We start from the raw sequence: 14,130 nt of genomic DNA on the forward strand, positions 1-14,130 counted from the left end.
AAATCCTGGTGATACTTCACCCTTTTTCCTGACATTGTCAGATTTTTTTTTCCCCCCTGACCATCCTATTAGAACGCTCCTTGTTACGTCCCATAAATTGGTCTACAGCATGAGGGGTGTAGCACTTGAAGGGTCCTGGTAAAACTAAGAGTCAGAAAGACACATTCTTGACAGAATTTTGATTAAGGTAAATAGTCAGTTAAGCCAGTAGACACATCAAAAACTGAAACAAAAGAACAGCAAATCCCCAACATTGGTCAAGAAAAATGGCTGAATTTAAAGATCACCCCTGTAGCTCACAACTTTGCCAAACTACTGTTGGAGAGGTCTTTTCTGGAGCCTTTTGAGTGAGTAGTAACATGTAAGTAGGAAGAAGTAAAAAAGGACACTCTAGAGCTAGACCTTTTAGCGTGGCACACCCACTGAGAAGTCAGAGTCGGATATATATCCTTGCTAAAGCCAGCTACTATTTGACCAGTAAGATGCCAGTGATGGTAACTGATAGGCTGCTGGTGGGAAATGAAGATACTGACCACTGGATGACCTGTGGACTTGGTTGAACATGATTATTTCACTAACATGAAGGCTAGTGACTTGTTGCAGGTGACTTCAATACTACAGCGATGCTAATTACATTAGCTAAAAAAAAAGTGACTGGTGCTCTTCTTCTTTTGTATTCGACCGGCAGAATAAAAACAAATGTGCCACAGTTCTGCCATCAGCTGTCCTTTGTGTTTTCGCACAGTCATTGTATGTACCATGTCTATTTTACATTTTTACATAGAATTTAGTTTTCAAGGTTTAAACTTGAAACTCGTCTCACCCTCAACTGGTCATGGCACATTGCTCCCACTCCCTGAGCCTGCTTCTGCCGGAGCCTTCTTCAGATGGGAGTTTTTCCTTCCCACTCTTGCCAAGTGCTTCCTCAAAGGGGGTCGATGTTTGTTTGGGTTTCTCTCTATTATTGGTCTCTATTAGGGTCTTCCTCTCAATATATAAAGCAGCTTAAGCGAACAGTTGTTATTGTTATGTTGTGCTGTATTGGAAAAACAAAAGAAAAATATTTGATGATTGTGCTCATCCAATGGATAGTTGGCTAGTCATTTCCCACCTCTGGCCTATCAGTTATTAGGACTTCTCATTGGTAACATTAGTAACTGGCTTTAGCAAAGATACTGCCTCGTCTTCTCAGTAGCATAATTTTGGACCATGTTGCTGCTCCATATTTTAGAGCCATAACACTCTAATACTAATTTAGAGACTAATTTACTTGTCAGTTTGATGAGAGAAAATATCAGGTTAGTCTAGTAGTCTAAATGTCAATTCATTAAGAAAATGGATTTTACAACTACCTGCAACTTAGATTGGTGCTGCAACTGAGGTTATTTTATATGATAGATTATGCAGAAAAAGTAGAATTGGGCTGAAAGATCTATTGCTTTATTACCTATTTAGGGTGTAAATCACGTTTTAAAAAGTAACTAAGTAACTAATTACTTTTGAAAATAAGTAATCAGTAAAGTAACAGGATTACTTTTTTCAGGAAGTAATCAGTAATTAGTTACTGATTACTTGAGAATGTAAATAATTAGCTTAACCAACTCGTGATGGTAGCTGTGTTTTCCTAAAAACTTTAGGAGTCTGTAGGCCTGTAAAATGTAGAAAGCAATCACAATGAAAACCCTACATTTGACTGAAAATAGTATAAAGAAAAATATGTTAAAAATTGAAAAATGTTCAATCGTTTTTGAATTTTACTTTGATGAGCAGAACTATAAAAACAAAATCACTTCTGTATGACAGCTGCTGGCGTTATCCGTGATAAGAATTTCACAAGTTGCTCTTGACCACCACTCTCTGCAAGCAGACCATAATAAGTTGTCAGCCTGCACAGTGAGTACAGAGAAAGGGGAAGAGGCAGAAAATCAGACAACTGGAGCCAGAAAGAGTAGTGGCAGTGTTTATCTTGAACTACTTAACTCCCTGGCTCTGAGTCAAATGTAGAGAGAGACATTGGGAGATAGTGGAGGCCTTCATTAAATGCAGCTCAGGCCCTGGTGAAACCCTGGTTAATGTCCCTATCATCTCTGGAGTGGTCCAGCATCCAGCTCTCTGTCCAAATGACTCATGTTTAATGCATCTGTGCAGCGCTTGTCATTTAACCTCACCTCCGGAGGTTGTGGGTTGAGGTGGGATGGCAAAGGCTCCCACAAGGCCCACAAGGGGCAAAGCGCCATGCAGTTATTCTTTACCCGCTCTCCATTTGCTTAACATGGGGAGAGCTGCTCCATGTCTCCCCTATTCCTGGGTAATCTCCCCAGAACTAACCCCCACCCCGTCGCACTGCATGAACCTGAACTCAAGGGTGGTCTGGCTTGAATATATGGCTCTCTGAAGAACTCTGTTACTCCCATCCTAGTGTGCTGAATGTTTAAACAGGACACACCTGAGACTTTAACTTAGCAGTCAGCTCTTTTGCTGGACCATGTATAGCAGCGGTCCCCAACCCCTGGGCCTCGGACCGGTACCGGTCCGTGAGTCATTTGGTACCGAGCTGCGAGAGTTGAGGCTCAGGTGTGAAATGTATGGTTTTCAGGGTTTTTATCGGTTTTCAGCGTTATTTTGTTATCGTTTTTATCGTTAACTCAGTTTTCCTGGGTCTTTTCACGTGTTTTATGAATACATAAAACACGGTACCGGTACTAGTTTTATTTTGTTGTATTTATCCGCGACACCTTAAAGGCCGGTCCGTGAAAATAATGTCGGGCATAAACCGGTCCGTGGCGCAAAAAAGGTTGGTGACCGCTGATGTATAGCGTTGGTTAAACACTTTGATAAAAGCTACCAATGAGGAGTTTTTATTACCAATTTTACTAGTTTATGTAATTTATTACGCCATTGCATGACACATCTTACTCCCTTTGATTTTTTTTCATCATCACGTTAAGCTTACAAATAAACCTGTCCTGATATTTACAGTCCACAAAAAGACTCACCAACATACATCTTTACCACCCGCAAAGCTGTGTAACGGGATATAAGAGAGCTGATTTTGTTTTTGAGCATTTTCCTCTTATTTTCCCCGCTTACATGCGAAGACAGGCTCTCCTTCTAAACACTCCTCCTCTCTCACTGGCACACACCCACTCAATCTCTGCCTCGCTTTCTTGATCTGGATAATGGTAATTAGAATATCACCATGATTGAAATTTGGCAAAAGTTGAAGAGGAAATAGGTTTTCTAATCAAAAGCTGCCTCATAGCTGGAATCCTGATGCTTACTTGGCTGAAAAATGTTCCTCAACGATGGGGGCCTAAACGGATGCCAGACTGTATACTGATGGCCAACTCTGCTCTTTTTCTACCGATGTCCCCGCTGAGGCTGATATAGCTGATCATGCTGGTTTACATTTATTTATTTTAAAAGTGGATGTTTTTCTCTAATCTTTGAACTGGCCCACCATAAGTGACATATTTATTTTCTTAGCTGAATGAGAGCAATCGCTTTTATTATAAAATTGTGTTTTTGGCACAGTCTTTGGCGGTTAAAAAGTACATACATCAAAATACATGCATATATGCATAGATAAACGTACCACAATACAGCAAAAGTCTTAAGCCACCCTTCTTTGCTTTTTTGAAAAGGGGAAAAATGCATGCAAAAATGTATTGAAAGGTGCAAATATATAATGAAACACAGTATACAAGGCAATTGTAACAAGCTCGAAAGTCAATATTTGTTGCATAGTTGCATAAATTTTTACAAACTCCCCAGCACCACTGGCTGAAATGCAACCCCAAACCTCAGCCATACTTTGCAGATGGCTGTGGGCACTCACTGATGTACCTCTCTCCTGACCTCGTCCTTCATTTCTGTATTGGCAATGATTTGAACCAACAAATTCAGATTCATTACTCCACATGACTGATTTTAGTCCAGTTCTTGTGTAATTTGGCATACCTCTACCTTTTCTCCTTGTTTCCTTTGCTTAAGAATCACTTCTTGAAAACCATCCTTGCACTGAGGTTTCAGTGAGAAGTAGTTGGATTAACTGAAGGTCCAGATGTATCTCTCAGGTTCTGTGTCAGGTGTTCATTGGATTTTTTTTACATTTCTTAAGGACATGACTTTCAGGTACTGTTTGTAAGATGTGTGTTTTTAAGCCTTGCTAATTCTTCTTTTACGTCTACTAATCTAACTTTTTTCCCGTGCACACCTATGCCAGGTTTTCAGCTAATAACTCTTTAGGAATCACCTTGTTGTTGCAAAATACAATTTTATGCCTGTCAAATTGTGTTACCTTTGCCATTTTCCATACATTCAATTGAGAACATTGGTGTTATTTCACATTGTTTGCAGAAATGTTTGTTATTCACAGGCACAGCACTGGTTGGGTGCATTTTTAATGTTTGAATGACTATTAAAAATACAAGAAAGTCTGATTCCTTGGACCTGAAATATAAAGAAACAGGGGTCTCAAACATGCACTGTAGTAGATCTAGTTTTTATGAGAATGTCTTTTTCTCTCCATAGAACAAAGAATAAGAACCTAGCATGTTATAAAATTATATAGTTTGGTTAATTTGTAGAAAAGACAGAAAAATGTGTTTGTGCATGGGATTATGTGCTCGACTGTTTCTTGGCTGGGAGCTGGAGCTTCCTGGATGTTCTGCCGGTTGCTTGGCAAACTCACACCGTTGCCTATGATGTAATTCCTTTCTAAATACGGTATTATTCTAATCTGATTCAATCCATATTTCAGTCCTTTAACCAGTAAAAGGTAAAAGCTGTGCTATTTGTATGGCATAGCTAAGAGCTTTTGTATAATGTTTTTAAAAATGCTGTTTTTAATTTTTAATTTTCTTGTTAAAAAGCTGAAAAAGCATGATTGTTTTTTCCCTTTGGATTCTTACCTGATTTGTCCTGTACTGTACTTGCATGCACCTTTATGCACTGGCAAATCAACTTTGAATGAGGTTTTAAACGCTAATCTCCCTTTCTGTTTCTCCCCACTGCTTCTCCTCTTCCCACCTACTGTACCCTCCTCCACAAACACAGGAGCTGCACAGGACCCAGGTAAGCCTCCCCCACATCTCCTTTCCTTCTCCTGACCACAACCTCCCACCATATTCGAGCTTTTGTTTCATTTCAAATACATGCTTCCTCTTTCATCTCGTATTTTTGCACTGTGTGTCAAATCTGCAGTCTTTCTCTCAGCATCTCTCAAGCTCACATTTTGATTTTTGTCTACCTCACCCTTGCGAACTCATGCTGCTGTCATTGATGCTGATGTCTTCTGTCGCTTACCGGCATTCTAAGTAGCGCTAGCTTGAGCAACTTAGTACACACTGCACAAAGAGAGAGTTCAATGATCCGAAGGGTCTTATTTCAACAATATCTTTTTTTCAAAATGAAAGAAAAAGCATTTAAAATTAAAGCTTTTGGGAGGGAAAAAATTGGACTTTGCAGTTTTTCTGTTCTACATTTGTACACACAGACAGTGCATTTATGTCGCAGACTGCTAGTGGCAGTGATTTAAAAATGATAAGAGGATATAGCTTTCACTACTTTGGTATTACATTTCATTGTTGCATTGTCGTAATTACCTATTAAGCTTTCATTCAGGAGATAATGATGTTGCCTTTCAAATCAAATGTGTGTAATCATATTCTTATTAATTTTACATGCGAGCTGGAGTGTTACAATTATTTTGGGAGAGAAAGAGACGAGTACAGAAGGTGAAAGGTGTGGCTGCTGACAGCAAACCACAGCGTGTGTTTGTCTGTGTGTCTTTGTCAGTAGAGATTTGATAGTTTCTTCCAAACTGAAAAATCCAGAAAGGAGTTGTTTTTGGAAAACGTGCTCAGAGGTGCATGTTACGCTGTTTTAGAGCAACCTGTGTGATCTGTTTTCTGTAGCCTCTGGTAATGACATCTTAACCCCATATATCGTGGTAAGGTCTGGGGTTTGTCTGTATTTCCGTCATCAGCAAGACTGTACTAAAACTCAGCCTGGATTCTATGAGGTGGAATATGGGCAAAAGAAGAACCCATTAAATTCTAATGATCCGGCTCACACTCTTGAAACTTGCAAAAAAGGCAATAAGCATTAGCTTTACTGGATCTCTTGTAGTTATTATTATGATTGTGATTTCAAATGCCTTAAGCTGTGAAAAACAGGAATTTTCATCCTATTATGTTTACTACCACTTTCTTCATCTATACATTTCTTTAATTTCATTAAATACAATCCTGTTTCTTTCTTTCGTCTCATTTTGTAGCCAAAAACCTTAGAATGTAATTAGGTTCACCCATTGGCACGGACTGACTCACACAGATTGCGATATGCCTACAGTCTGTCTGTATTTACAAGTCAAACAGTAATTATTTGCAACCCTTCACCAATCTGTCTCAGAGTAATTGCAGTCAGTCCGTGTCAGGCCTCGATTACTTGGAGACAGTTTGTCTCTAACCAGGTGACCTGTCCAATCACCTCGTGATCTAAAATGGATATCCAGAGGTTGGGATTGTTGCCTTCCCAACCTCTAGGAAACCAGCTGGTTGCTGCAAGCTCTCGCAATCAGTCATCGGGCGCAAAAATTAAATGCACCGATTTCTCGTTGTTCCATCCAAGTCGAATTGTGCCACCAGTTAATATACAGATTTCAAAATGCAGCATTTGAGTTTTAGCAAAAATATTCTGTCTGCTGTGAACAAAAACTCCAGCAACAACTATCTGATGTACAAGCAAATAATTTAACAGCTGCTCCGCTGAATGAGAAAAGTGAGTAATGTTGAGTATTAAGGCAAACCTGCAGAGCTCCATCCGGCGTTACTTATTGTTGTTTAAGGTCTCTGAGTGATTTAGGCGGCTTAGACTGCAACTGGACGGTGATACTTTTCAGACAACATCTAGCTTTCTTTGACATTTTAATGTCCCCAACTTGCTTTCTTAAAAAGTGTTTATGTATTATGTATTACACCATCATATCGACACAATGTGCTATATAATCATTTTGGTGTCCTGACTTATCAGGGCATGAAAGCTGCTCCAACTAATACTGTAAGGCTAAAAGAATATACTACATTATGATATGAGGATGAACTGTCCTCTGTTCCTTCCTTGCTTTGCTTCAGCTATTCCTTTTAAAACATAGTGGCTTTTACTCAGCAATAATTGGGGTTTAGTGCAAAAATCGCCACCTTTCCAACAAAAAATTATGCTGCATATCATGCCATGCTGCCTCTCTTAACATCTTCACTCCTCCTCTCACCATCTCTCCTCTACCAAGCCTTTTAATCCAATTAGCAATGCCAGTGACAGTTATTTATATGTACATGAATTAGAATTGAAGAGCAGGAGATCCTCCCTAGGGGCTGATTGGACGGAGCCCAGTCCTTCACAGGCCTGTTCTCGGTCACAAACCTTTCCGGTTGCCACCAAGCAGTGGTGGTCTCTCAGCTTATCACATACAAAGCAGCGACAAAAACTCATTGCAACATGCATTGCAAAAGACAGTCACCCGTTACCTTGGACTTTATTGTGAAAACCAAATCAGTGGGTACTTTTTATCCCCAGCACGGAAAGACTTTGACCGTGTTGTTTCATCTTTTTTAGTGTTTTCTAAAACCGTCACAATTTAAGAAATATTTGACACATTCAAATTGGGACACTCTAATAAGCTGTCTTCTCGGTGTTCAGGTTCATCTTAGATCTATGTTTCTGTTGCATTCCATTGCGTGGACTGAAATAGTGGGAGTGCCAAATGAGTGTGTAAGCTGCCAAATCTGGCTCGCTTACCCTTTTGAACTATTTGCCAATGATTGCAGTACTTCAGAGGGGTAGAAAAAGGCATGTCACAGTGCTGCCAGCCTTATCCTTTAAAGATTTTAAGGTTTTAACAACATGTTTGAAATACAGTTTTAGAAATTTCTAAATTTACATTCATTAGCAATGCCACTTTAAGTCCAGCAGTACAAACATTAATGTTTGCAGTTATAAATTAAGAGTTGTTGGCCTGCAAAGTCACTTTAACATTCCATTTGTAAAATTATTCACTTTTGGTTAATTATGAGTCTATTAAAGAACTCAATAAATGTGCCAGATGGCTTTTTTTTTTGGCTTAAATTAATACAAAATTAACTCTAGGACTGCTTTATTTTAGCTTTTGGAATAAGTGCTCTCATTGTGCTTCTGTTTTCTACAACAAATTATACTGAAATAAAATGTAAAAGGAGCAACAAGATGGAAAATGAGTGACCAAAAATAGAGGACTGGATTTATTTTAGGCTTGTATGATTAAGCCGGTGTTTAAGGCATGTGATTAAATTCAAGATGTGAAGTAAAATAATTTAGCTTAGTTCACAGCCCAAGAATAAATATCAAATTCAAAAAAGAAAGAAGGAAAAAAGAGATGACACAAGTTCAGACAGTTGGCGCACTATTAATAATAGCTCATCGAGATGTGCTCTACTGCCTTTCCCAAGCGAAGCATGCGGATACCGTTCAGCTCAAAGTTGTCATCATGTCGATGTGCTTTAATTTTGTTGATTTTATACAAACTAAAATATGAATCAGTCAGTAGAGAACTTCCCATCTACATTCAACATGGCTACAATCTTAAGTCTATAAAAAAATTGACATAATTTCAAGGTTAGAGTAGTGAAAACAATGACAACAAGCCTTAAACTTACAAATGGCCAGTAGGGGAAAATCCTCTGGTTGGGAAAATGTAATCTGGTTACACTGAAGTAAAAAAAAAGTTTTTTAATGATCTCAGTTATTAGTTTAATTTCTTGTTGAATTCTAGGTAATGTTCATGTTGTAAATTATATCCCATTAAAGGATCATAAAGTAGGGTTTGCTATAGGGTGAGCCTACCATTGTGACCACATGTCTCTCAGATGGTCACACAGGCCTAGAGACTGGTCAGTGAGAAAAAAATGTGTTTTCCCCTGACGGTTAGATGTGGTTGCTGGTAGTTGCTAGGAGAAATCAGTACCCTCCCAAAGATTGGCCATTGTTTGCATGAAAGGCACTGACTTGTCTGCCAACACTCGCCTTTTACTCTCTGAGCTATAGTGAACCTCGAGCAAAGTGTTTGCCTTTTACGTTCTGTTATAGGTTTGTGTTTGACTATAGCTCGGATAGTATGGGTGAGTGTTTGCATACAAGTCGGCATCTTTCATGCAAACTATAAGCGGCCACCTCTAGTGACCAAAGCAATCATAAGGAAGTTTTTGGTACATTACCATATACCATTTAACCTAGCAACCCCCAGCAACCATTTGCCAATGGGTCAGGGAACACCTCTGGTTTAACCAATCTCTTGTGCTGGGTGACTTAGACCTAAGTAACTGGGTCAAACATGAGCATGTTTTTCCATTCAAGAGTTGATTCAACTGCTAAAGTACTTCTCAGCTTTTCAAAATATTCTCCACCAAAGAAGGAGGAGAAATAATAGTAGTATCAGCTAAATCACTGACACATTTTTATTTTTGTTTACTGGAGCAAACCAGTACTAAAAAGAATAACGTTTTCACAGACTTGAGAACAAGAAAAACATTTCTTGTTGTCAGAGGTCATGGTGTTTTCTTAGTTTACCCACCACTACAGACAAGAGTTCTTTTTACCTGCAATGGGGACTCGCGTATTTGTTCTCTACGCCAATCAATAGAATGGAAGACGTGCGAGGACAGAGGTGGGCTGAGGGACAGCAGTTAAACAGAAGGAGTCTTATCCATCTGTGCACAGACGGGCTCTTTGAACACATACAAGCATGCATTTGTACCTTTGCAGCCCCATATACACACAAACACGCCGAGTACAGCTCAGATTAATGACTGAATCAATCACACGCATACAGTGTTTGCTTGTCATCCTGTATGCTTTCCTTTTATAAGACAAGTTCAATTTCCCAGGCTACTGAAGCTCTATCAGTGTTTCCACAGAATATGTATTCAGCAAGGTCATCTCTCACTGCACCAAGAAATTTCCCTGCCACGAGGATGTGTCTTTGCTGTTGAAATGTCAATAGTCCCCCAGTCGGATGCATTGCAATCTACATTTGTTAATACATGCTGCTTAGAGCCATACCATGAGCAAAGCATGCAGCTCGTTCATTAAGTAAACCTTTTTTTTCCTTTTACTCAGGTTGATTCCTAATGGCTCTGATTTATTCAGTTAATAAGTACATGAGGTCTGAATTTTATTCAAATGCTCAAGTGTTAATTTAAATAAGTTAGGATTTAAAAACTGGATTAGAAATTTTAGCGCTACAGAATGTCATATTTTTACCGTTTAGGTATTCCTAATTTAGAAAAGTAAAAATATAAGAATTCACCAGTGTATAGGAGGATTCAGTAGACATCATGCTGACAGCCATCTCTTGCCTTTTGGTAAATAAAATGACACCGACTCACTGATGCCAGTGGCCAGTATTTCTCTTTTGTGTCACTTTCAGTTTTGCGGTCGTTAAATGTTCAAAGATTGTGTGACGAAGGACAGAAGAACTTTGAAACAGCCTTGTTACTTTTTACAACAAAGATTTGTTTGTTCCCTTGGCACAAACTGGGTTATAAAGAACCACAATAAAAACAAGAAATACCACTGATACATTGTCGCACAAGTAATTGGTCAATTTATTAATACAATTCGTCTATTCAGCCGACAACAGTCCTCTCGGGGCAAACCAGAAACCAAATGATTCCCTCTGCGCCAGCATTTGGTGACAGGGGAGGGGAAAAAAAAGTCTTTTAACAGGAACAAACCGAACAGCAGAACCAGGCTCGGGGAGGGTGACCATCTGCCACAGCCAGTTGGGGTGAGGGTGAAGCAAAGAGAGGGAAAAGAAGAGCACAGAGAGACAACAAACGATACAATAGGAAGCACTCTGCAGGTTGGCGGGACCAGTAACAAGCTCTGGAGCGGTATCATCCCAGATTATCACTGTTGGTGCATCCTTGCAAAAATATATCATTCAGACCTTTCAATTATAGATCCTAACACTGCCTCTGCATTATGCCAAGGAGAAGAGAATGTAATAAGATGTAAAGGGTAAGGGAACTGCATCCCATAAAAAAATTACAGCTCACACTGAGCATAGGTTAGACCCCCTGCTCTTGCCTGTACTGAGAGCAGGCACAGAGCTCAGTAAAACAGCTTTTATGGAGGCAGCTCCTTCTACTTGGAATAAACTAAAAAAGTTGAAGTTAAAAGTATAGGTTTCAACTTGCTGATGAATGTTGTTATTATTTAAAGATGGAGCTACAGTAGAGCAAGCAAAAAAGCCAACAGTATGTCTGTATTGTTGTTCTGACCTTGTCTGTCTTTAATCTTAAATATCCAAAGTTATTGGGCCAGTCGATTTGATCATCTGCAGGATTGTGACCTTTGAGGAAAACCTACAGATAAAGCAATAGCTCCCAAAATTAACATCAGAGATTTTGCACTTTATGAGGTTTTAATAATAAATAATAATAATACATTTTATTTATAGGCACCAAGAACAAGCACAAGAACAATAGCAACAATACAATATAATAGCAAAATATAATTTAGACAAAAAAACAAGCATGAAAGTATAAAAGCTGAACAAGATCAAAATGGACTAAAACAGAATCAGGTGTATACAATTCTGAATAGATGGGTTTTGAGAGGTGATTTAAAAGTGGTGAGAGAGTAGAGTTTTGCAAGCGTAACGCAAGCCAACGCTCCAGCGTGGCTGCAACTGAAAAATTATTTATATATGACACACGTCTCAAATGTCAGAATGATAACAATGCATGCTTCCAGTGTTTTAGATGTCTGCTTGCTTTCTCTCCTCACGCTTGATTCAGACAACCCTTGCAGGGCTTTATTGTGATGTGATCTGATGTACTGAGAGCGTAATAAAATCTAAATGGTTGAACTTTGACCACAAACACGTCTTGATCGTTAAGGAAAATGGCACAGCTGTTTCAACCGTTTCATCTCCTAATTAATCTGTCATAATGCAGATACAATATCATGGCAGTGGCTGTTTAAAGTAATTATCTTTGACATTTTCAGATAAATAGACATTTGCCTTGTTGCTCACTATCACTACCTGATAAAAGAAACCAGTGATTGAACTTTAAGTTAGACAAATTGTGTGTAAAAAAAAAAATCATGTGAGCAATATAACTGTCATAACCTCATCACTAAGGTAGTTCAAGGTAATTCAAAAAAGATTTAAAATGAAATAGATGCGTATGGGTTTTATGTTGCTATGCTTTATATTATTTTCAGTATAAAACTGGTGCTGATGTTGTCATCATCTTGAAGTTAAATGGAGTTCATTTTAATTTTTGTTGTTGCAAAAACAGGAAGTAAGTAGGAGAAAATGTTGGGCTTTTTCCTTGAAGCAAGAACAACCTAGGCTGCTTTTTGTCCACTGAGAGGAGACGATTAAGCGTGAAATCACATTTCACGAATTATAATCAAATGTTTTTAAATAATTCAGCTACGGCTTGATATTTGTATTAAATATTCATTCTTTGATTAGTGGATGTAATAATGTGTACTGTCTCAGTTGTAGCTTTTATTGACATTTTACTTTTGATTAAAACCAATTATCTTAATGAAATCAACATAAAATAATAAATGGCTGTATGCAATATTTGATAGTTGCACAACAAACACAGCAAAGCAGAAATACTGGCCATCTTATAGCATCAGTTTTGTAGGAAATGTTTATGAACTGGTAAACAACCATGTGAATGTTTTAAAACTGTACATATATTGTAAAAAAAAAAAAAAAAAAGAATTAAGGAATATGAATATGCAACTACTGTGCTGATATGTATCTATCTTCAGGGAACTGATCAAATACACATCAAAGAGAAGATAACCATTGAGGAAGATGAATGCATGACAGACTAAATGTGTTGGCAGATGTAAACACCAGACTGTATTAAGTCAAACATCATGTTCTTTTCAAGCAGTCAGAATCAATCAGAAACAATCGGATAAAAGAAATGTTTGTATTCAACTGCAGCCAGTGAGTCTAAGAACTTGGGTAGATGAAGAAAGAAATGTTGGTGTACAAATATTGCAACTTGTTTCAAATTCAGCGTATTTCAAGAATATGCTAGAATGCTAAAGTGAATGTTAACGCAATATTTGAAATCAACAGAAACTGAATCATAATTTTAGGGTGTGAATGGTGTTATTACGGAAAAAAACAACTTTCTCAACATATAAATATAGCTAAGTACAACAGTGTAATCAATGTTACAAAAATACAAGACTATTTTTTTCTGATTCTCCAACTCCAACAAGATGTGAGATCTCTAGTGAGCAAATGATTAACATTTAAAAATATTCCAAATGACAACAAACCATATAATATTAACCTATTTTATAGCTGCTAAAGTAAGACACAAGGGAAGAAATATAACAAAAGGTGTTTGCGTAATTTATTTAATGGTTGTAAAATAGTTACTGTGGCAACATTGTAGCGTTAAGGCCAGTGCTGCGGATCGTGGTATATTCACAATGCCTGCATTTACACTGCATTTAGCCTTTAATAAACTTTGGTTCTCAGAACTACATTTATTGCTTTTCTTTTGTTTTTTGCATAAACAGTGAATAAATTACAATTACAATCACAATGCACATAACTTGGAAAGAATCCCTCGATGCTGACCACAAAGAGAGCTACCATGAGATTAACACAAGGCTTTTGCCTTTTTAACCCATTGTTTGGGTGCAATGCCGAAATAATGGCTTTATGAATTCAGCCTAGTACTTTAGACAATGCTGTTGCCGACTAGAGTCTTGGGAGCTTGAAAAAGACAACTGGACTTCTTTAGGCTCGCAAAGGCTTCTCTCCCAGAGGCTTCTTGAGTTCTGAAAAGGCCGGAGAGTCCCAGGCATTTAACCCATAGTGAGGACTGTGCTCTTTGGAAGTGGCTCTAATGATCGTTGACCCACTATTGATCCTGTTAGTCGTCACATGTGTTAAGGTGTGAAGAAAAGCGTAGGTCATTACCATAGTGGATCAACTATCCTTAGGACTACTTCCACAAGGGCAACAACCACCAGGTGTTACATACCTCAGACTCGCCTCTATTTTTTTTAGAACTGAAGGAGACTTTTTGAATGAGAGGG

General features: G+C 38.3%; 1 protein-coding gene across 5 annotated transcripts in view; it reads left to right on the plus strand.

Annotated features, from left to right (window-relative positions):
* cadm1a (cell adhesion molecule 1a) overlaps positions 1-14,130 on the plus strand; it is a 455,163-nt gene that overhangs the window by 287,111 nt on the left and 153,922 nt on the right. For 4 of the 5 annotated variants that reach the window (XM_084940843.1, XM_084940845.1, XM_084940846.1 and 1 more), the window contains exon 2: positions 5,059-5,076. The exons of the other annotated variant lie outside the window; for it this stretch is intronic. In XM_084940843.1, coding sequence (XP_084796969.1) covers positions 5,059-5,076 — 18 coding nt within the window. The remainder of the gene's footprint in view (positions 1-5,058; positions 5,077-14,130) is intronic. 5 annotated transcript variants of the gene reach the window in all.

This window comes from Perissodus microlepis, chromosome 10 (genome assembly GCF_051167445.1).
Source record: "Perissodus microlepis isolate ML-2025 ecotype Zambia chromosome 10, ASM5116744v1, whole genome shotgun sequence".
Classification (NCBI taxonomy): Eukaryota; Metazoa; Chordata; class Actinopteri; order Cichliformes; family Cichlidae; genus Perissodus; species Perissodus microlepis.